This window comes from Balaenoptera musculus, chromosome 4 (assembly GCF_009873245.2).
Source record: "Balaenoptera musculus isolate JJ_BM4_2016_0621 chromosome 4, mBalMus1.pri.v3, whole genome shotgun sequence".
Classification (NCBI taxonomy): Eukaryota; Metazoa; Chordata; class Mammalia; order Artiodactyla; family Balaenopteridae; genus Balaenoptera; species Balaenoptera musculus.
Window position 1 is genome coordinate 133,923,937 of NC_045788.1, and position 21,690 is coordinate 133,945,626.

At 39.7% G+C, this 21,690-nt stretch overlaps 2 protein-coding genes across 7 annotated transcripts in view; both read left to right on the top strand.

Annotated features, from left to right (window-relative positions):
- The first annotated feature begins 319 nt into the window (after nucleotides 1-319).
- The window catches only part of SLC5A3 (solute carrier family 5 member 3), a 33,641-nt gene continuing 12,270 nt past the window's right edge, over nucleotides 320-21,690 (top strand). The window contains exon 1 of one of the 5 annotated variants that reach the window (XM_036850467.1): nucleotides 320-519. The gene's annotated coding sequence lies outside the window, so the exon portion shown is untranslated. The other 4 variants (XM_036850469.1, XM_036850471.1, XM_036850468.1 and 1 more) reach the window with 4 other exon arrangements.
- Nucleotides 329-21,690, top strand: part of MRPS6 (mitochondrial ribosomal protein S6) — a 64,457-nt gene continuing 43,095 nt past the window's right edge. Inside the window, exon 1 of one of the 2 annotated variants that reach the window (XM_036850473.1) lies at nucleotides 329-519. In XM_036850473.1, the coding sequence (XP_036706368.1) occupies nucleotides 475-519 (45 nt within the window). In that variant the 5' untranslated portion in view covers nucleotides 329-474. Of the gene's footprint in view, nucleotides 520-960; nucleotides 1,362-21,690 lie in introns of those variants that run through there. The other variant, XM_036850472.1, reaches the window with a different exon arrangement.

Here is a 21,690-nt window from a genome sequence, read left to right on the forward strand (position 1 = left end):
CGCGCACACGGGGGCGCAGGCTCGCCCGCCGCCCAGGATGAGACGGAAGGCATGGAAAGTTCCAGCTGGTTCGAGAACTGTACGTAGCAAGCGCGGCGGCTGCGGCGGCGACAGGGTCGGAGGGGGCGTGCGGCTGCCGCTGGAGGCTCCCGGCCGAACCCGCGGTGCCTCCTCCCCCGCGCAGCACCTGCGGGGCCGCGGTGGGGGTCCCGGCGGGGGCCGCGGGCGGCGTGGAGCGCGGGTGTGGAGGGGGGCGGCGCAGCCGCCTTACGGAGGGGGCGTGGCTCGCCGAGGGGGCGTGGCGGCTCGTCTGCGCAGCTGCCAGAGCCTTTAAGCCCGGGCTCGGTCGGCCGGAGTGTGCTTTCGCCGCCTGGGAGCCTTCCCGCCCAGCTGCCTGTGCGGTTCCCCGCGGTCCCAGCCCTCCTGCGTCCCGGGAGCCGGCTCGGTTCGGAGCCGAGAGCTGTGCGTTCGGGCATGCCCCGCTACGAGCTGGCTTTGATCCTGAAAGCCATGCAGCGGGTAAGTGACCTTCCCCTCAGAGCCCGCCTTCCCGCGCGGGCGCCCTCGCAGCCGCTAGGCCGCCGCCCCCCGCCCTCCTCGCCCTCCCCGCGCGGCCGGAGGGGGCCGGGGCCGCGGGCGGCGGGCGGCGGGCGTCCGCGCTGAGGGGGCGCGTGGGGCCGACCGGCCCGGCGAGGCCGCGTGCGCGCGGCCGCGGGAGGGTGTGCCTCGCACGCGGCCGCCGGGCGGTCTGGCGGGCGGGCGGGGGACGGGGGGCGGGGCGGCCCGCGGGAGTCCAGTGGAAGGTCCGCGGGAGGACACGCGCCAGCGCCCGGCCCCGGCCCGGGTCCCGCTCCCGCCGTCGCGAAGCTGCCTCGTCGCCGGCCCCGCCGCTGCCGCCCGCTCCGGCCCAGCTCCGCCGCCCACCCGCCTCCGCCTCGCCTCCGCCGGCCGCCCCGGAACCGTCCGCGCTCAATAAAACCTTCTCCAAAGCGTGTTTGTGCGATTGTCTGGACCACGGTCGCGTAGAACCGGCTCTCACGTGAAAAAAAAAATCTTTGACTTCTCGTTTTCTGACTTCAGCGACAATCCTGCTCCGGGTGCCCTTAGCCCAGTTTCATTCATCCAAGTTGTGGCCTTTTTTGCGCCTTCCGGAAGAAATTTGGCTCCCTCTGCTTTTGATTGCTGTTGAGGTAGAGGATTTCAGGTTTGGAGGGATGTTAAGCGATCCTGCAGTCCGTTCACTCCAGGTAACGCTGTGGCCGAGGACAGGGACCCGCGGCCCGGAGGCAGCTCTTCGTTCTCTGTTCTGGGTCAGGTACTCCTCAAGCCGTCGCCGAAATCCCCATTCTTCCGTGAATTCGGTAACGTAGAGTGTGGTGTGTGCTTTTTTTCCTCCCTCCGCCTTCCCTTCCAGGTATAATGATAAAAATGATAATAATTCGATGTTCGAACTTTGGGAAGATAGCGTCCTACAGCGCCAGAGGCTTGGGCACATTCTATGTTTTGGGTCAGTTTTGAAAAGGAGCTGTTAGGAAGTTAAGCCTGGGGTCTTGGTCCAAGCGCTGTTGAAACGCTGCCAATCACAGAGCATTAGAAAATCGTTCCGTTCTTTGCACACTGTAAAGTGGAAAAGACACCAGTGTCTCTTGATCAGGTCTGGAGAGTCTGGTCAGGCGTGCCATTGTGTCCCCAAGCTTGTTCTCCCTGAATTTGGGGGAAGATAAGATTGCATTGTTCAGCCTCCTGAGTATTGCCGCTTTCTTGGCCCTCTTCCCCCTATACTGAAATACGCTGCTTAAAGAGAATGGGAACAATGAAGAAAAGAAAAGCATAGTGTTAAAAAGGAAACATTTAAAATTATGTGGCAGTTGTTTAAGTCCTCCCTTTAAGTTACGTGTTTTAGGAGCTATCAGAACCTGGGAAATGGAGATGCTGAAATTTCTTTTGTTTCACCTTGTTTTAGGGAGAAAACAAGTATCATTAAACAATGTATTTGAGTCAACGTATAGACATAGTATTTGTTCATTCCATAAACCTTTGGAATGAAAATTCAGAACTCTTCTTTGTCTTTAGCATAGCTGCCAAGTACTGTACATTCGTTAACAGAGCTTCAAGTATGTTAGTTAAATGTATTTCCTCTGTGTTCCATTTTTTTTTTTTTTTTTTTTGGTATCCTGTAACAACCAGGATTCACAATCTTTGGTGTGGATCATACATTTCTTACTCCAGTTCAGATAAGCCACATAGTACAGTTTGGTTAAAATAATAATTCAATTAACCTTCCTTGAAATCCTGGCGAGGTTGGGCAGGGGCCCTTTGCAAATAATCAAGGTGAACTCCTCCCTGGAGGCGGAGGCCTCCACGGCTACAGATAAGGATATTGTAACAATGATGAAGTTGTGTTGAAGAGATCCTTGACCTAAATAAAGTAAGATTAAACAGCAAAAAAATTTCTCTTTTTGTATTGTTCATAAAACCTGTTTTTGAGTAGGTTGTCAATGGGTAACGAACACAAAGACTTACTGGTTTTGAACAGTTTTGCTTGCTTTCCATTTGGGGAAATTGGATCCTAAAATAAGATCCATACTTTGGGGGAAATGAATGAAAAATGCCACCATGAGCTTGTATATCTCTGACAGGCTTTGGGGAAGCCTTCCTTCTAATATGCAGTGGTTTGCAGTTCCGCTTGCAGGTAGCCTATTCTATGTAACTCCTCAACTTTAAGATGCATATCTTTTATATTTTTAGATTCTGAAATGTATACCTCTTACGGTGTACCCCTTGATGACTTATTTTCCTTTCCCACCTTCCTCAGATCATTTATGTATCTTGGAATTGAGGAAATATTCTATGTTAGACAACTCTTGTAAAAGATGTGGAAGTTGCAGTCTTTTCTTGGATTCCCAGAGAGGTTTTCCTGTTTCTTTTTTGTGGTACTCTGTAGGCCTGAAGAGCATTCCTCCTCTCTTTAGGGTGAAAACTGAGCATAGAAGAGATTTTAAATTTAAGATGCAGGTACTGTGTTGAGGCTCTCACAGCATTTCTTGTGTTAAAGACCCACTGCATTGTAGCACAGACTCTTGTGGGAGTCCCCATTGGAAGATTTCAGGGTGTAGTATATAGAATGAATCTCTATTGAACTATATACAGTTGTGTGTTAGTCACTTAGAAGTTTCAGTGCTGTCTTTTTCTCAGTTTGCAATTGGGAGTCCATTATAATGAATCGCTGCTTGTGTTGCGCTCTCAAGTTTGTGTACTTACGAATGTAGATACCAGCCCTCCCAAGAAGAAATTTATTTGCAGGTACCATTTAGCTTGAATTTTATTAAAACATGTGTATGTAAAGTTGTCTTTCTGTATTCCCCCTGTTTTTAGTTTAGCGTGAAAAGTAGATAAATGTGGTTAATTCTGAAAGTTGATGCAGTAGAGTAATGGATGTTGTGAAACCAGACTTTTAAAGGTGATGACTAAAGCCATTTGAAAAGGTGGTTGCTTAGACCAGTTGTAGATCGTTAGGTAGAAGTGCCTCTAGAATAAAAAGGTATTGAAAAGTCTTGTCATAGGTCAGCATCGTAAGAGTTTTATTCCTTTCTGGCAAACACGGTTTTCAAGGCTGTGGTATGGAAGGACATAGCTGTAGAGGAAAGATCACAAGCTGCAGGGTTCCAGGCAGTCTCAATTCAGCATATGGAAAACCTTTTCTAACAACTGAAAAAGTAACAAATTGCCTGTGAGATGGTGAGTTTTCTCTCCACCTCTACCCTGATCTCTTGCAGTGGGAATGTTTAGGTAGGTAGAGGAGGAGGGCTCATGCATTTGGTAGGTGAGATATGACACTGATTTCTGAGGTCCCCTGAGAGTTTGAGAAATGGCTTTTGTCCTTTGATTTCACTTTGAAATTTGATTTAACACATTGGTATTTCATTTCAGCTAGGTAAAAGATAGATTGAATTGACAATTTTTGAATTTTAAAGCCACATACTGTGTTGAAAAGCTGTGTGAACTTCGTAGAAAATTTTACGTTTGGGATAGGCTCAGGAAGAGGAATTTTGAGGTTAAAAAAAGATCTATGCAGGACATTTATATATTTTGGTTACTTAGTTTAGGAACACTTTATCATGTCTTAGCACATTTGCCCAGAGGATGATCACAATTGGCATATTTAGAGTTGTGAAAGCCCTGGGAAAATATTTTTTCCTGAAGTCTTCTCATTGCTACTTAGGAATTTTTAGGAATTAAAGGTTAATGGTTTAAATAATAATTAGTTTAATTCTAAGTGAATATAGGTGTGTACAATAAAATAGCATTTATATATCCTCTTGCATAATTTTTCAAATAGGAATAAAAGTAGATAGCTACTTTGGAAATCAAATTCTTTTTCATTAAAAGAGATTTCACAAGTTATTTTATGTTTAATATCCTTCATTTTTAATTTCATTGAAAATCATATTATATTTTAAATTTTACGATAACATTGAAATAGTTGTTTGTAAGTAAAGAGTTTTACGATGTACTGAGTTTAATTTATGACCTGGGTTTTATAAGTTTAGAAATAGAAGTGTAGTGATATTCCTAAAACTGTACAAAGCAGTAGGTTTTCTGATAATGGAGTGAAGAGTCTCTTCTATTTCTCCTCAGTCAAGCCTTTTCGGTTAGAAAACCGGGCAAAAGTTGTGTACTCTAGAGTTGTATCCCAGGTTTAGGATCTTGTGAAAGTAATTGCTACAAAATGTTTGCATTTTAGATACTTTTTGGAGGCATAGGGTCTAATAATGAACTCAAGTATGGAACTGGCCAACCTTAGGTCATTGTAGCTTGGCTTGCTTGGCAACATTTGATAACTAGGAGCTAGTGATACTTTTGCTGTCACTTGGTGGCAGACAGAAGTTCAAATGGAAACATATTTGTTCTAGTTGTCAGATGGCTAAGTTAGTCTCTTTTTCCTTCTGTGAGCCCTCCCTTAACAGCTTAGCTTGTAGCTTGTATCTTTAATAATCACCCTTTGTGTTTTGTCTACTTGAAATCAGACAACTTAAAATAGTTATCCAGTAATGAAAGACTTGAGCCTTTTGGGCAATGTTGTACTTTCACTTGGTACTAAAGTTTTCTTGGGTTACAGCTTATTGCCGCAGCAAGTGATTGAAGAAGGAGTCCTGTTCCTGCCCCTGAGCTTACAGCTAAGGTACAAGGAGTGGCTTGGGGGTAAGGAATCCTTCCTCACCAGACATGGTTTGTATGTATGAAGACTGCTTGTCAGAAGTTTGACATTCTGCACTAAATTCTTTGTTATTCGTGACTCACACATTCAGTACAGCTGTTTGTTGCTTTTTAGAATCCACATGTTTCACATGCAGACTGCTATTGAATCTTCTCACCTTTAGATTATAAAATCACTTTAAAGAAAACTAAGTGTGAAAGCATTGAGGAAATTCTGAAGTAATGTTTTTCATCTGGTACCTTCACTGTATTTGTAGTTCAGGTAGAATTTATCTGTTGAAGATGAGGAATACATCTTTTTAGTGGAAGGCAGTTCTAAACCAACAAGGAATGTTACCAACACATGTAGTTAATTTCTTAGGGGAATCACATTTAAGGAATTAGTCAGATTTAAAGAAATCATTCAAATTTAATGAATGTCTGGTAAGTTATCAATTTATCTAAAGGAAAAACTACCCTCAGAAGTTCAGAAAAAGACAGTTAATCCAGTCCTGTTATCCTTGTTGTACTTAGAGCAGGAGTTGGCAAACTGTATGGTTCACAGGCCAAATCCAACCTGTTACCTGCATTTGTATGGCCTGTGAGCTTAAGGAAGGATTTTACATTTTTAAATAGTTGGGAAAAAATTAAGAGTATTTTATGAAAGTTATATGAAGTTCAAATATCAGAGTCCATAAATGCAGGTGTTTTGGAACATAACTCTATTCATTTGTTTATATTTATTATCTGGTCCTTTACAAAAAAAATTTGCTGACCCCTTATTTACACATAATTTCCTAGGTTCACCATTTCTCTTAGCTTCTTATGGTGCTGTTTTCTGAGATTTCTGCTTTGATTCCTTCCTTTCCCTCTATATACTGTACCTTTGCTTTCATGTGGTTTAACCTTCATATGGTTTGCCTTTTTTTTGGTAACAAGCCAAGAACTCTGGTATTTTGTACTCTTCTGTGCTGGTTATAGCCTCCTGGATGTTCCCTTGGCTCTGCAAACTCAATGTGATTCAAACTTAATGAGTTGCCTACCCCAAAACTTGTCTAACTTATTTCTGTTCGTGGCTTCTGTTTTCTGTCACATGTGGCTGAACCAATCCAACTCTTTGTTCCATCAGTCTCAATCCCATATAGTCTCTTCTCTGCCCTAGCTGAACTACTTATGTTTCTTGCTTGGATTCTTGCAGTTTCTTAGGTGGTCTCTCTAACATATTGCTGGGGGGGGAGGATAATCAATGTCTGTAAATATGCTTTTTGGAGTGCAAGAATATAAGTTCTTGAGATACTTTGAAAGAATTAAATTGGGATGCATTTTAAAGAAAATAACACAAACCATTGTTACAAAGCATTGTATAATGATGTCTTTTTGATTACATCATTACCGTCCCATATCAGTTGATTGTGTCAACACCATTGCCAAATTACAGCACATTCAGAAATGTGCTCTTTTTCAAAGATACTCCTAATGAAGTCTGGCATCCAAGGCCACCTGTGATATGACGCCAATCTTTTTTTTTAACCTCATCTCTCAATTTCTTTCATTCTCCATTTCGTATAGTACTGAGTAAAGAGAATTGCTGTAGATCCCTATAAATACCATTCCCTTTTATTTCCTTTGGTGCCTGTGTCACACTGCTTTTCTTGTAATGCCCTCCTGTATTACCCCATCATCTCCATGAAGACATGCTTCAAGTTCATTTTAACTCATCTGGTACATGAAACAAATATTGAGGACCTGCACTGTTATGAGTATAATATTTCCTTTGGACTTGCATGGTGTGTTTCCGTGTCTTATCACATGGACCACTTTCTACTTAGTATTACAGTTAATTGGTGAATGTTTCATACCTCCTTTGGTAGGTTACATGTTCTTGAGGGTCAGGTCTGTTTCATTTCTGTCCTCTGCTCTGCTTTGCACACAAGGTTGATATTCACTTAGCTGCCTTATGGGGATTCCTCTTCTATCTGTCTAAAACAGTTCTTGAATGCTGACCTCTTGTGCTAGTAAGTTGCTTTCAAGTCAGTGCACTTTGTACTGAGAGAGTTGTATGCTTATCAGAAGTTGTGTTGATTTCGAAGACTATTTCATGGCAGGTAATCTTGCTTTTATAATAATTTAAATATGTAAACCGATGAAATGAGTGCAAACTTTTTTTTTTTTCCTGAAAACCAAGTTGGATTCTTTGGAAAAACTTGATAAAGGTGAGTCACTAAAATAACGGCTGTAGAATTAGATATGGCTGTAATAACAAAGTTTTGGAGAAAGAATAACAGTAATCCAGGATGATTCTGTATGTAGACTGCTTTACAAGATTTCTTAAAGCTTTCCACTTTAATGAAACTGGAATGGAGATTGTAGATGATGCATTTATAGATACAGTTTAGATCAAGCAGCAGGAACTTCGGTCAGCAAGGAGCACCACATCATTAATCCCGTTCTCCAAGTGCTTGACCCCATGTTAAGATTGACAAATACATTCATGTGTTAAATGTAGATAAAATGTTTGTTATGTATGTATGATTTTTTGATTTCCTATTTTAGCTTTAATCCCTTTTTTACTTACTACTTTTGTATATGATTGTTTTGGATACAAAGGCTTTTGCTTCAATAAGTGCTCCGATTTTTGTTGTCTAAATGAATGGAAGAAATTAAGATCCGAAATGAAGATCCTGGTTGTGTTATGTTGGAATAAACAAAGAACTGACACTGGGACAGCAGAAAGAGCTTTAGAAACAATGAACCTCGTTTTGATTCCTGGCACCTACATCCTAGGAGTCTTAACCCTCTTGGATCCTCATTTCTGTCTGTAGGATGGGAGTGATCCCTCAGTTGGAGAGTCTTTGAAGATAAGATGGTAACACGACCTTAGAGGTAGTAGATGTTCAGTGTGTCATTAAAGTAGTTTTGTGATGTCAGGCAAGTTATCAAACTTTATTGTGTAGTTTTCCATTATTCCCACTTTCTTAATGAAGAGACTCCAAAAGATAAATTTTTTTATGTGTGAGCTACCAGAATCCAAGACTGAATCAAACCTGGAATATAGTACTTGCTCAGAAATTTTTGTATTAGTGAACATGAGCCATACTGCATAATAGCTTGCATGCTAATTAAGCAAGGTCTAGCTTCTGCATCCGTGAAACGTAGAATGTGTGTGTGAGGGAGCCCATGAATGAACTCCACTGCTTGGAACGGCCTGTCTGTCAGACAGATGTGCAGCGTTTATTCAGCAGCTACTGGCCTTTGCCAGGCTGAGTGCAGTGGGATTCCTCATCAAGAACTAAACTGTGTGCAACTGGGCTTTGTGTTCATCTCTCTCATCTGACCTTGTATAACTAGTACTTAGGTTTAATGTGTTTTTTAAGTGAGAAGGTTGGGAAAAGTGAAGAACAGGGAAAAATCTAAAAGAATTACTTTAGATAGACTAAGTGTCAAGGTGATTTGAGGCAGGTGGAGGGAAAACTTAGTATTTTAATCTTCAGTAAATGTTTGATTGCTAATTGCATATTGCTAAATCTTTAGGGATGACCCTTTTTCAGTAAAATCAACACATGGAGCAGATAGATCATAGCCTAATTGATTTCCGCTGCTCCGTGATATCTTCAGTTAGTATTTTACTTTTCATTTTTGATGGAGCAATGTATTATAAAACTACATCTTTCCTTTTAATTGTTGATTTTGAGAGATTTTTTTCCACTCCTATTGGTACAGATTTTTTTCTTGTAAAGGAATTAAAATACAACAGTATTATTTTATTTTTTAAACATCATAGCATATGTTGCTGGAATGTATATGTTTCATTAACATTAACATGTTAACATTCATTAACACGCTTGATTGATTTTTAAATAATTGTCTTGTAAGCCAGGGGTACCTGTGATCCAAGTCAAAAATAAGACCATTTACAAGAGAATGCACATTTTGTATTGATGTATACTTAACTGTCAGTTTTTTAAGTCCAACTTTGTTTCAGACTTAATTTGTGACTTTTTTTCTACCTGATTATTTTACTCTGAAGCTGCGTAATGAAATATTGGATGATGTAGGGTATTGGGTGCTGTATGAAGCAGGGTAGAGAAATATGTGTGTGTGTGAGTGTATAATAGTGGATGAAGAAACAAGAATGTGACCAAGAAGATCGAATAGTAATGCTGCTAACTTTGAAATCATTTTCATTGTGTTTGGAGATGGCAATGTGAAGTGTAAATATATTCACGAGTTAATGAAAGCTGTTTAACAAAGTTGCCTAAGAAATAGAAAGGTTATATGTTGAATTCTTTTGACTACGGTGTTTTAAAAACTGGGTAAGTATGAATCAGCCTTATTTTGTCATAGTTTGGAGTGTTGTAATTCAAGACTGAAAGGGGTTAAGTGGGCCTGTGGTAAAATGGTAGAGCTGCTAGGGGTGGGGGGAAGGTAGGGGTGTGTGTGTGTGTGTGTGTGTACATGTGTGTGTGCACACATGCTGGTGGTGCTGGTGCTTACCACTACAGTCTATTATTGCCATGGGGAGTGTGGGCCAGGTTTTGCCAGCTTGTCCTTTTCTATCCTATTCTTAGCCAGAAATCCAGATTTTACAGGAAGTCTGATTTTTAAGATGTCACAACTAAAAATATTTAAGCACCATGGACCTAAGGAAATGTATCTGTTGCTCAGGTATGGCTACCATCTTGTAATTTCTGATTTAGATGATGGGCTTTAGATGTTCTTTAAAGACATGCTTAATTGCCTTTAGAACTCTTTTAGCATTTAGGTTACAAAATTTGCTGCTCACACATTGACAGAACCCATCTTGTTAATTGGTCATTGATTTACAGTAGGACTAATAATTAGTAAATGGCAAACATGTTCATGTCTTAAAAGTAGTATCAGTTTCTAGTTCTGGACTCGTGGATTATGTATGCCCATTTAGGCTAAGTGTACGTACAGACTTCAGAGAGTTGCACAGAGGCTGAGGTATTGACTTAGTGTGGACTGTCAGCGATTGGTATTCATAGTCTACTTCTTCTTTAGATGTCTGGGTGATTGCTTATTTTAAGCATGCCTTAGTACAGTTTGGTTTACACCCACTGTACTAAAGTCTTACAGGTTTGAAAATACTGCTTCCTGGAAAAGACTGCTTTATCTAGAAAATGACATTTTTTTGCTCAGGGTATATCTATGAAATTCACATTAGCTTATATGACACATGATCCTTGGAATATAGTATTACTATGAAAGAAATTAGGTGCTCTTCTAGTCAGAGGATAGAACAAGAGGATGATACAATATTATAATTTTTGGCCAGGCCTCATGTTTCCATGGAATGGAAGCCAAGTCATTACCTTGACTGACTTTCCCTTTTTGTCTTTGTTACTTCCCCACTCCCACTCCAGATACATAACAGCAGATTGCAAATAAACTCAGGTCCAGTTTGTTCTTCCCTACCTTTCAAGTCCAGGGTACAGTTGATTTGTTCCCATCCCTCTCCCCCATCATTTTTATTATGATTACAGTGCCCTAGTTAAGGGAATCCTTACCCACTTTGGGAACATTTCAGTAGAGGTTGATGTGGATGAGAGTTTAAAAATGGAATTGCAAGTGAAGGTAGGGACTTAAAACCTCGACCTGGAGCTCTCAGTGCTCATAAAGTGGCATTTCCCTGCTTCTGTCCTAGCATCAAGAATTCCTGGTTTTGAATCCCCTGGCGGTCCAGTGGTTAGGACTCTGTGCTTTCACTGCTGAGGGCGCGGATTCGATCCCTGGTCGGGGAACTAAGTAAGATCCCACAAGCCATGCGGCGCGGCCAAAAAAAAAAAAAAAAATTCCTGGTTTTGTCTTTGTTTAGACTTCAGTGTCTCCTTGACACCTACCTTGCCTATTACAATGCTTTAATTTTGTCAGGTGTAGAAACCCAAGTGCAGCTATAACAGCCAGATTGCTGTGGATGTACTTCAGTATGAGAACACATTGACTGTGTGGTGGTCAGGTCATAGCTGAGCTTGGATTTCAGGTGCTGGAAAGGTCCTCATGTGGGAACCCATGTGTAGTCTTTGCTTGTATTAGAAGGATGGAGGACCAAAGTCCCAGATACCTGTCCTGTTTTCAGTTGTTCAGGTGTCCTGTGTGCGAATTATGAATATAAGACATTGTTCAGTACTGGTTTTGATTCGGATTCAAGGTGAGTTTCTGCTGCTGAGTAAAAAGCGGATTTTGGGGGTAAGATCTTTGCCAGGCGTATGTTGCAGGGAAGGTGTACTTAAGTGTCCTTTTAAAAAAACTGCTTCAACCATTATTAAGTAAATATATGACCCAGTAGTAGGTTGTTTTGATTGTCATTCTTTTGTGCTGGTATACTGCTTGCCTTCTGTTTTGTTGACAGTTACATGAGAAAGCAGTTTTGTGAAGTATACTACCTTGAAAACCTTAGACACCGAGTTTCCATCAGGGATGATCTTTAGTCTAGCAGACTCTAGTAGCATGATTGGTCTCAGGAATGCCATTCTTATGTATAGACTGAGGGCCAGGACTTTGTGCAAATTCAGTTTGAGAAGATTAAAGTGAAGAAAAGAAATTCCTTCTAATATCATTTCCTTTATTAAATATTTTATCTGATTAGGATGAAATAATTGGAAGCTACTTATAATTTCAAGATCTCCTACCTTCTGACATCCAAGGAAAGCACTTCTGATCTTATTTTTCTGGATTTTTATACCATTCTACTAGTTCTGTCTTTGAAATGTAAGAGGAAAATCCAGCTGCATTTGTAATCTACAAAACCGTGCCTCAGTTTTAGATTCACTTCTTAGGTTCAGTTCAGGGCATAATTTCTTCCAGTCCTTCCAAATTCTGTTAAAGTTATCCTGTTTATGGTCCTATTGTTTACTTCTTGAAAATCCTGTATTCCCCAAACCTTGGAGAAGATCGGAAGGTTTTAAAATTTTCTAACCAAAAGTATCTGCCTGAGGGAACATCCCAATTTCAGGATCTTCTATTTTATGACTTGGCCTCCTGGGAGAATTAGAATCTGGTCTACCAGGAAGACTCTTGTGTTTACATTTTCTGGCCTCAGTCTCATGGAAAAATGAGAAACTTCTTGGCCTCTGTTCTTCTAGGAACATAAAATTGGAACCAAGTAGGATGAGAATAGAAAACATGACGGTAAACCACCAAGCTGACCTGGTTGGATGTCTGACATCTGTAAATCTTATGGTTTGTAATACCTAATTCTTAGTGGCTGGTTTAAGCAGGGTGTGTGTGTGTGTGTGTGTGTGTGTGTTACATATATGTGTGTGTGTGTATTCCCTCCACCCCTTGAATATTCAGCCATCTTAAGGGTTAGATAGTGTGATCTCCATTTTACACATGAAAAAACTGAAGCAGAAAGGTACGCGGGACCACACAGCTCAGCAAGGGGCCAAGTCAGGATCCTAAAGGCAGTCTCAAACTAGAAGCTATACTTTTGATCACTGCATCTGTAGAAAACAGTGTACACTGTACTGTATTAGAGCTATAAAGTCCCCTTAGACTGAAGGAAGTATTTTATATCTGTTTTGAGTGCCTAGTAGGTGCCAGCACTACCATGTGTTTGGGGAATAGAGTGGTAAACTGTAGGACAAAGTTCCAGCTTTCATAAGGCTTACATTCTAATGAGGGAGACAAACTAGCAAATGCTGTGAAGAGAAACAGCAGGATAAGGGGACAAATGTGGCCTTATATTTTCATTATAGTGCTCAGGCAAGGCTGAGACTTCAGTGAGGGAGCGAGCCATGGCCATTAACTGCGGGCAGAAGAGCAGGGATGAGTGCAGAGGTCTTGGAGTGGTTATATTAACGTGGCATTCAATTCAGCAGGCTTTTATTTTATAGGTCGTCTTCAAGCCTTTCCTGAAAGAATTGACAGCATATGACAGTTTAATGCTAACTTTTTTCCCACAGGACTTTTATCTAGTAATCTATCTTGATGAAGTTGGCTTGAGGTACATGTTTTTCCCATTTTATAGAAGTGAGAATTAAGATGTGGACTCGAGCATATGGAAAGGTGACTCGTTTAACAAATCTCCGTATTGTATCCATCACCCAGCTTCAGCAGTTATCACCGTTTGCCACTCTTGCTTTATCTCTACCACCGCTTCCCTTTATTTATTTATTTTTTTTGCTGGAGTATTTTATATTTTCTTAACTTTGTCTTAAAATTTTAAACCTTTAGAAGAGTTACCGGTATAAGAACCATTCAGTTAACACCTGTATGCTTTTCACCTAGATCACTAATTTGCTGTATTGGCTCTTTTTTGATCATTTGAGAGTTGCAGGCATTGTTGACATGCCTTTCTTAGGAATAAGGACTTTCTTCCTAACCATAGCATGACCATTACACTCAGATTTGACATCAATACAGTACAATTATAGAATGTTCAATTTGTGTTCTAATTTACCTTGTTATTCCAGTGTTATCCTTTAGTTCTTCAGTCCAGTATTCAGTCAAGGCTCATGTATTTGGTTGTTGTTTAGTCTTCGTGAGCTAGAGCAGTTCTCAAGCCTTTGTCATTAAGGACAGTGTCACTTTGAAGAGTCCAGGCCCTCTGGTCTGGAGAATCCCTCAATTTGAATTTGTCTATCTGCTTTCTCATGATTAGAGATAGGTTAAACATTGTTGGCAGGAATGTTACATAGGGATGTCAGTTTGTCCCACTGTTGGGGATGTCAAACAATTATTTGGTTTAGGTGATATCCACCAGATTGCTTCATTATAAATGTACCTTTTTTCCTTTAGTAATTATTAAGTGATTTATGGAGTGACAAACTTGATTGAGACTCAGTATTCTTTTCTCCAGCAGTCTTCCACTGGATTTAGCATTTATTGATGATTCAGAATCAGTTATTGCTGGAGTACTTTAAAGCAAATGCAGATATAAAATTTCTCCTGTAAATATTTATCATGTATCTAAAAGGTAAGGGCTTAAAAAACAAAAACAGAAAACCACAGTGCCTTTATGCCACCTCACTACAATTCCTTAACATCTAATATCCATATTCAAATGCCCTGAATTGTCTCAGTTGTTTCTCTACAGTTGATTTGCTTGAATCTGAATCCAAGCAACGTCCACAGGTTTTATTTACTTGGTGTTTTTGCAAGTGTTCCTGGGTATAGCATTCATGTCTGCCTTTAGAGATAAGATTAATTCTTGATGGGTGTAGATGTTGACAGCCTCAAGCATCCATTCTGAAGTTCCCATCAAACTTCCTTTCACCTAAAGGTTCTAGCATCCATTGCAATCATTGCCTAGGGACATTATTTCATTAGGAATTACGAAAGGTGATTCTCAGATTGCATCATTCCTTCTGTATCGATGAGCAGATTTTTTTCTGACCTGTGTTTATTTCTACCTTTTTATGTATACCTTCCTGGGGAGAGTTGTAAAAGGATACATTCTTCATCTTTACTTCACAGAGGATGGTTCTGGACTTCCTTAGTAATTCTGTAATATGTCCTCAATTTTCTCATATGTAAATTTGGGGGTAATTATGCCTATACCTCTTGGGGATTTTGTGAGGATTAAATGGTCCGGTACATATAGCTTAAAAATGGTGCCTGGCACTAATGTTGGGGTAAGCGCTAGTTATTAAAGCAACTTTTTCATTTAATTCTTCAAGTGTAATGGAGAGGCAGAGATGGGAGAGGGTCTTCATGCGTTGACATATTTGTGTAGAGTGAGCTGAGGGAAGTGCTGCTTGCGCACACCAGGCTGTCCTTTGTGACTGCATGGAAACACCCATAATACACGAAGCATGTATCACTGCACGCTGTGAAATGGATACTGACAATTGAAGAGGTAGAATCTGGAACGCATTCTGAAATGGAGTTAGTACAATGAAGGGAGGTAGGTAGGTAGGTAGTATGAGATGGTGGCTCCAGGTACAGGTTTTTACTATGTCATGGCCCTTTGAGTTTTTTATCTGAACAAAGGGCAGCATGCTTGCCTAGTCTGATTTGTCTTGTTGTCATTCTACACTCAACTAGAGCTGTTTGAGATTGCAGATCACTTTGGTAGGGGAGGAAGTGCTTTACTTCTTCTTGGCCTTTTAATCTGCCTTCTCTTTCTGCTTTAAAAAAAACCCCACTGTTGATAATTGTATAGAGTGTTGGAAGTTTAACACTCTTGATCAGGTGTTTAGTCATTAATATTTGATTCATTTATTTAAACATTTGAGCACCTGCAGTGTGCAAGATAGTGTTCTAGACACAGACCACATCAGTGAGCATCAGAGACTAGAGTCTCTGCCCTCATGGAATTTACATTTTGGTAGTGAGGTGACAGTAAATATGAGGAAGTTGTATAGTATGTTAGAAGGTGTTGAGTCCTGTGGAAAAAAATAAAGCAGGATAAGGAGAGATTGAGATGGTTAGGAAGTTACTTTTGAGCAAAGACAATGAGAGGAGAGCAAGTCTTGTGAAAATCTGGGGGTGCAGAGTGTGTCCTGCATAGGGAACAGCCAGTGTCAAGGTCCCGAGGCATGTTTGGTACATTGTGCATTGTGAGTAAAGAGGTGACTGCTTGCTGTGTTAATGCCCTGTTGTGGGCCAAGGGCCAGAGCTTGGAGACAGGTTAAGAGGCTAGGGCAGTTAACCGGATGAGATGGAATGGTGATTTGGATCAGGGTGCTAGTGGTTGAGATTCTGAGTGGTCTGATTCTGGATATATTTTTTGAGAGAAAGCTAACAGATTTTGCTAATGGATTGATTATGAGTGGGTTGAGAGAGAAAGTGAGCAAGCCCTCAGTGATGACTGATAATTTGGGCTTGAGCAATAGTAAGGATGGAGTCACCATTCTCTGAGGTGAGGAAGATTGAGAGTGGAACAGCTTTAAGGGGGTGAGCCAAATTATTCATACTCCCAAGGAAAAGGATAGGTGGTTACAAACACTTCATTCAGTAAGGACAGTGATCCATAGATTTTGCTATGAGAACTCATACCTATAGATCATATAGCCAATTCTCTTAACCTAATGTCTTAAGGATGTACGAGTTAGCAGATGAGGGAAGGCTGAGATTCATATAGCCTGTGGTAACAAGGTCAGATGTAGAATAGACTTTGAGACTTAATTTTTTAATTCTAACACTGAAAAAGAGAATGGAGGCAAAAGCCTTGGACTTGGAGAATGAGAAGCTGGTTGAGCCTTGATCTTCTAGCCGAATTTCCTGCTCTGTGTGTTTTTACTTACATAAGAAGCCTGTGCCTGGGACTTCTTTTTGTTTTGAATCTCTTCATTTTCTTCATACATATATTCATCACGAATGATCATACATAAATACTTCAGTTGGATTTTATCCTCTACACTCTTTGCAGTCTCTTTCATTAACATTTGTTATATATACATCTCAGTTGTTTTCTCTGCAAACTCAAAATTTTTAAACATGGGTGATATTGAATGATCTTTTATTAATATTGTTTGTTTCTATTAATAAATGTCCTTTTCATTAAAGATAGTGTTGCATAGTGATTAAGGGAAGAAGCAGTTTAAACCTAGATGGGAGTGCAAATCCAGATGTAAACACAAATAACTGTATCCTGGAGTGTTATACTACCTCATTGGTTTCAGTTTTCTTGTGTGTAAAATGATCATAATAATTGTACTTATCTCATAATTGTTGTGAGGATTAAAGTAATGCATACAGCACTCTAGGCACAGTACCTACAAGGTGTTAAGACTTAGTGCCAGGTATTTATTTTTTATCTCCATTATTTATAACTCATTTATGATAACTAGTCGTTTGCAAGCAAATAGTGCTGAGCCTTTTGAATTCTTCCCATTAAAAGGTAACACAAAATGCTTAGTCATTGGGATTACATGATATGGTATCATAGGCGCTACTACTCCGTTACTTTACATTTTCATTTCTCTCAAAAAATATAGGTTATTGGAGTTTGCTCCATACACATGTTCTGGTATCATCCACATAAAGGTTGAAACCAGTGGTAGTTTCAAATTTACCCCCATACCCAAAAGGTCTTCATTGCTGAGACTTCTTTCGAAAAACAAACAAAACCCAAAAGACCCCTGGTGAGCCACACTTCTACATTCGTAGAAGCAAATTAAAATGACTGTATCTTGGGGGATGTGTGTATATGGATGAAATGATAAATCTGGTGATTTATGAACTTTTCTAGGTGAATAAGATTTTATTTGAAGAAATGGATTACTTACATGGGAAACCATCCCTCCTAACCCCCCACCCCCCAATAATTTGCTAAAAGTAGAGCCATTCTGGTTGGTAGAGGGTTGCTGGAGGGGGGCTTAAATCCCTGTTCACTCTGCCTCACCTCCCACCCCTGTGATGGGACACCCCCGTGTCCCATCTAGGAACCCTCAGAATATAGTTTGAATGCCATTTGAGTTCAATCACGGTTTCATACATTTCTTGCATACTTCCAAAAACTTGAACAGCAAGATTGTAGGTATAGTAGAAATGTTTTGCCAAAGAAATTTAAGGGCAAGCTCCTTAAATGTTTTAGGGACTATTATATGATTACATGTCTTCAGCTCCACTTGTAATTTAAAATTGGCTGGAATTCATATCTGTTGTATTAGAAACACTCATTTTCCTTTCGGTGTCACTGGTAAACTGCTATCATAGCCAAGCTCTACATTTTTAAAGTTAAGCAAGCGTTGAGGAAGGCCCTGTTATGAGTATGTATATACCAAGCGCCAGTAACCTATTCCACTAGAGGAGTTTGCTTTGTTGGACTTTGAATCAAGATAACAAAAGTGAAAATGTGTCTGAAAAGTCCGTAAGTAGAATTTTATATAAATTTAGTGAGTTTTTTTGTATTTAACTTGAATGAAGTGATGTAGATAGGAGCTAATAGTTGAGTTGGTTGGGAGCCTGTTTAAAATATTTGTGACAGAACTGCATATTTAATACATTATTTTATTTAGTTCTTTTTATCTATAAATAACTTCTATGAGGCTCCTAAAACACCTGGGGTATCGTTGATAGTTTAATTTGAAAGGAGTCGATATCACCACTTCCAGTCTATGCAAGTTGTAGACAGTGAAGTGACGTTTACTGAGCACCTGCCTGTTGCACTGGGCAACACACTTTCTAGGTGTTACTTACTCCTTATTAAACCATTAGGAGCTGCGTGGTGCCTTCATTGTACAGACGAGACAGTTGAGGCTCATAGAGATGACTTGCCTAGGATCCTGCAGTTAGGAAGTGACAGAGCTTGGACCCCCAGCCCTTCAAAGCTCGTCTGCTTTCTTGACCATGCCACCTACACATGTAAGTTTTCAGACGTGTCGCTGTGTTCTGTGCCCCTTAAATTACTAGTTAGTAAAGGGAATGTTTTCCATCGAATCAGAAAATGAGCAAGACTTGGCAAGCCTACTATTGACAGTAGTGGGCTCTGCCTATTCAGATTGTCCTTTTGAATGTTTGGTTTTTAAATCGACCCCAAAGCTAAAACGATTGTGGTTTGGTCACTTTGAGGGTCACTTTGTTCTACTCTTTGGTAGTTCACGAGCCTCATTGAGTTTATTATGACTTGCAGCCCTGATGGCTTTAAGGTTTGTTTTTCTTGTTCTTTGTTTGGTTTTTATGGCAGATGACTTTCTTTTAAGAGTGACCATACATCCTGGATTTTACACAATGTCCCAGAATAGCTTCCTAGCTTGGAAGATAAACTATATGTTCTCCCTAGGTAATAGAAGAGAGATGTTAGATTTGGTCATAACTAATTACGTTTTGATTATATTACCTGAAGGGGTTTAATAGCTGATTTAAATTTGGTCTTACCTATTTTACTCTTTCTAGTTCAAACACAGCAAATATTTGTGTACACTTCTTTATTTGGATTAATTCTTTAATTGTAATTTAATTCATCCAAGTAAATGAAATAGTACTTTCATGTACCAAGATTGTATTTTAATTTTGTGCGGAACTATCAACAAAACACTGCTTTCTGAGACAGAAGCGCCCTCCTGTTGGGGAGAGTCTCTCTGTTTCACAACACCCTTGTGTTTGATTGAAATCAGCTCAATTTCTTACACTGGCCATCATAACTAGGGGACCATTTCTTTATACATTCTACGTCTATTACTCTCATTACAGAAATAATCGTTTTCTTAAAAATGCACTAACAAGGAGCCAACCCACATACTTATCATTACTATACCTACTTTATTACTTGTCCCACATTTCTCACTTAAGGGATTTATCTGAACCATGAACCAGCTTAGTCCTAGAAATATAAAAACATAAATTAAAAAATTTCGTTTTAGCTGGAGAAAAAATTTTTCCCTGTATATTCTTTCTAACAATAAAGGAACTCTGGATAGTGTTCGTTATATTTTTGTTGTAGAAATGTTTACTTTTTTAAAAGAGTGAGAAAAAATATGCAAAACTTGTATATTTTATTTGGAACCATTTTTTAAGAATTGCACACTTCATCTCCTAAAAGGCTGTGACAGTCTCTCTTAATGACTAGGATGTGAAATTTGGCTGCATTGTATTATAGTATTTTATATTTTTCTGTAAACTAATTTGATCTGTTTTTGTTTTTGTTTCCTTTTCCAGTCTTTACTAGGTGCTGGTCTCTGGATGTTTTTTGTTTAAATTGGAAAAATCTTAAATCTGTCCACAGACTGCTATGGTATCCAGTGAGATGGGGACTGTTGGCAGTGGCTTTTGAAGGATCTGAGGGGCAGAAAGAGCTGAGAACTCGGCCTTGAGCTAGTGTTTGGCGTCTTCCTGCTGCCTCTCCTGTGGGCCCAACATCTTTTCTCTCTAGCTTACCTGCCAGCTGTTCTAGGGAAGTTAGGGGTTAGACCAGTCTAAGCATTCATCACGGAGCGGAATATGGCTTAGGTATCTTACTTGCATCATATTTGACAATGGGAAAGTGTTGTTTATTTTAGCAGTGCTTCCTAGTGATCGGAGAAGGAAGGGCTTGTTCTGTCTCTGAGGGCTCTGCTCTTTGCACAGATAGGCTGGTGCAGCAGCCCTGCAGCACATAGCCCCTTCCACCTTCCCTCCAGACAAACAGGAAAGCACTCTGGCTGTTTGTCCCTTCTTGAGGAGACAGATGGTCAAGCATTGCCGTTGAGAAGAGAGACGCTTGAAGTGGCCCTTCTGACCAGTGAGCTAGGCTTATCTGTGTGTAAGTTGGAACAAAATGGCAAGGATATGGCTTGGATGTTGGATGGCAGTGGGAGCTCTGTTGGGGGCAGGGATCTCATAATTGCCAACTGCAGTTTTCTTTGTAATTGAGGACCTAACCCTTATACTGAAATGTTACAGGTACCCTTTTAAATAATTAATATTTATTAGTCACCTGATTAGATTTTATTAAAAATTTAGGTAATTCTTCCTAAATAATGTCCAAGTATTTTTTTAAATAACTTGAACATTTTGGGGTCAGAGAAAGTAGTCATAGAAATACAAGCAGCTTCAGGTTTTGGCAAGTATGAAGTGATACAAATACCAACTTTTAGTGTATTTTATGTTTTTGTGTGTGGCAGTTTTACTCATGCCAGTCATTATTGACACTGGCTTTTAGGAGGAAAGATTTTAGTTTTTTTTAGTGTAATTGTTGTAGTGCTTTATGCTTAAAAAGGCATAAAGATGGGTTTAAGACATTTCTACGTGGCAGCATTATTAATTAGACCTAATAACCTAATTCGGTAGCGTGTTTATCTTTAAGCATTATTTCCAGCTCTTTTCCTTACCAGTAAGAGGTGTGTGGTTAAGTGTTTAGTACTGTGGTCTATTTGGAAAAGAGGTGGCTTTTAGTATCATTTATAGGACTTAATAATTTTTAAAGGAAAATATCTAGATTCATCAAAAAGCATCTGCTTTGTCAAACATAAAAAAACATTTCACTCTGAGGTTGCCTTATCTCAAAAGGAGAAATCACTTTAGGAGTTAACATGTGGAAGGCATTAGGTTGAATTACAAAGTGTTTTTCATATTGGTCTTTCAGCTCCAATTATAATAACTTTGAAGATTCAGAATTTGTCTCTTTTTCCAGGAGAAAACCCGTCATATTCGTAAACTCAATTTTAGGTAAATTTAAATGTCTGTTTTTCAATGATTTTCTTAATCCAGGACTGAAAAAATCTGATTGACTTATTGAAGATAATTTATTATCTAATGGTTTATAGATGTCTGTTTTGTTTAGGTTTGGAAGATATAATAATAATGACGTTATTTTTCAGTCTTCCAGAAAAATTTTCTCTTTCTTCCTCCTCTCCTTGCTCTGTATACGCTTCAACAAGAAAGCATTTAAAAGGAAAAATTATTCAGCAAAATCAAACCTTGAGTCAGTGCCTTTATCTTCTCAGAGGTTCTCTTGGAAATAATGCCTGATGAAATGGAAGGGAAGGAAATTACTTTCTTAAACATTAAACAAATCTTTTTTTCAATGTCTTCCTTCTAGCTAGCAGAGTAAAATTTTAGGGTTGTTTATAAGTTGTATGTTCCTAGTTTTTTTGTGTGGAACATCTT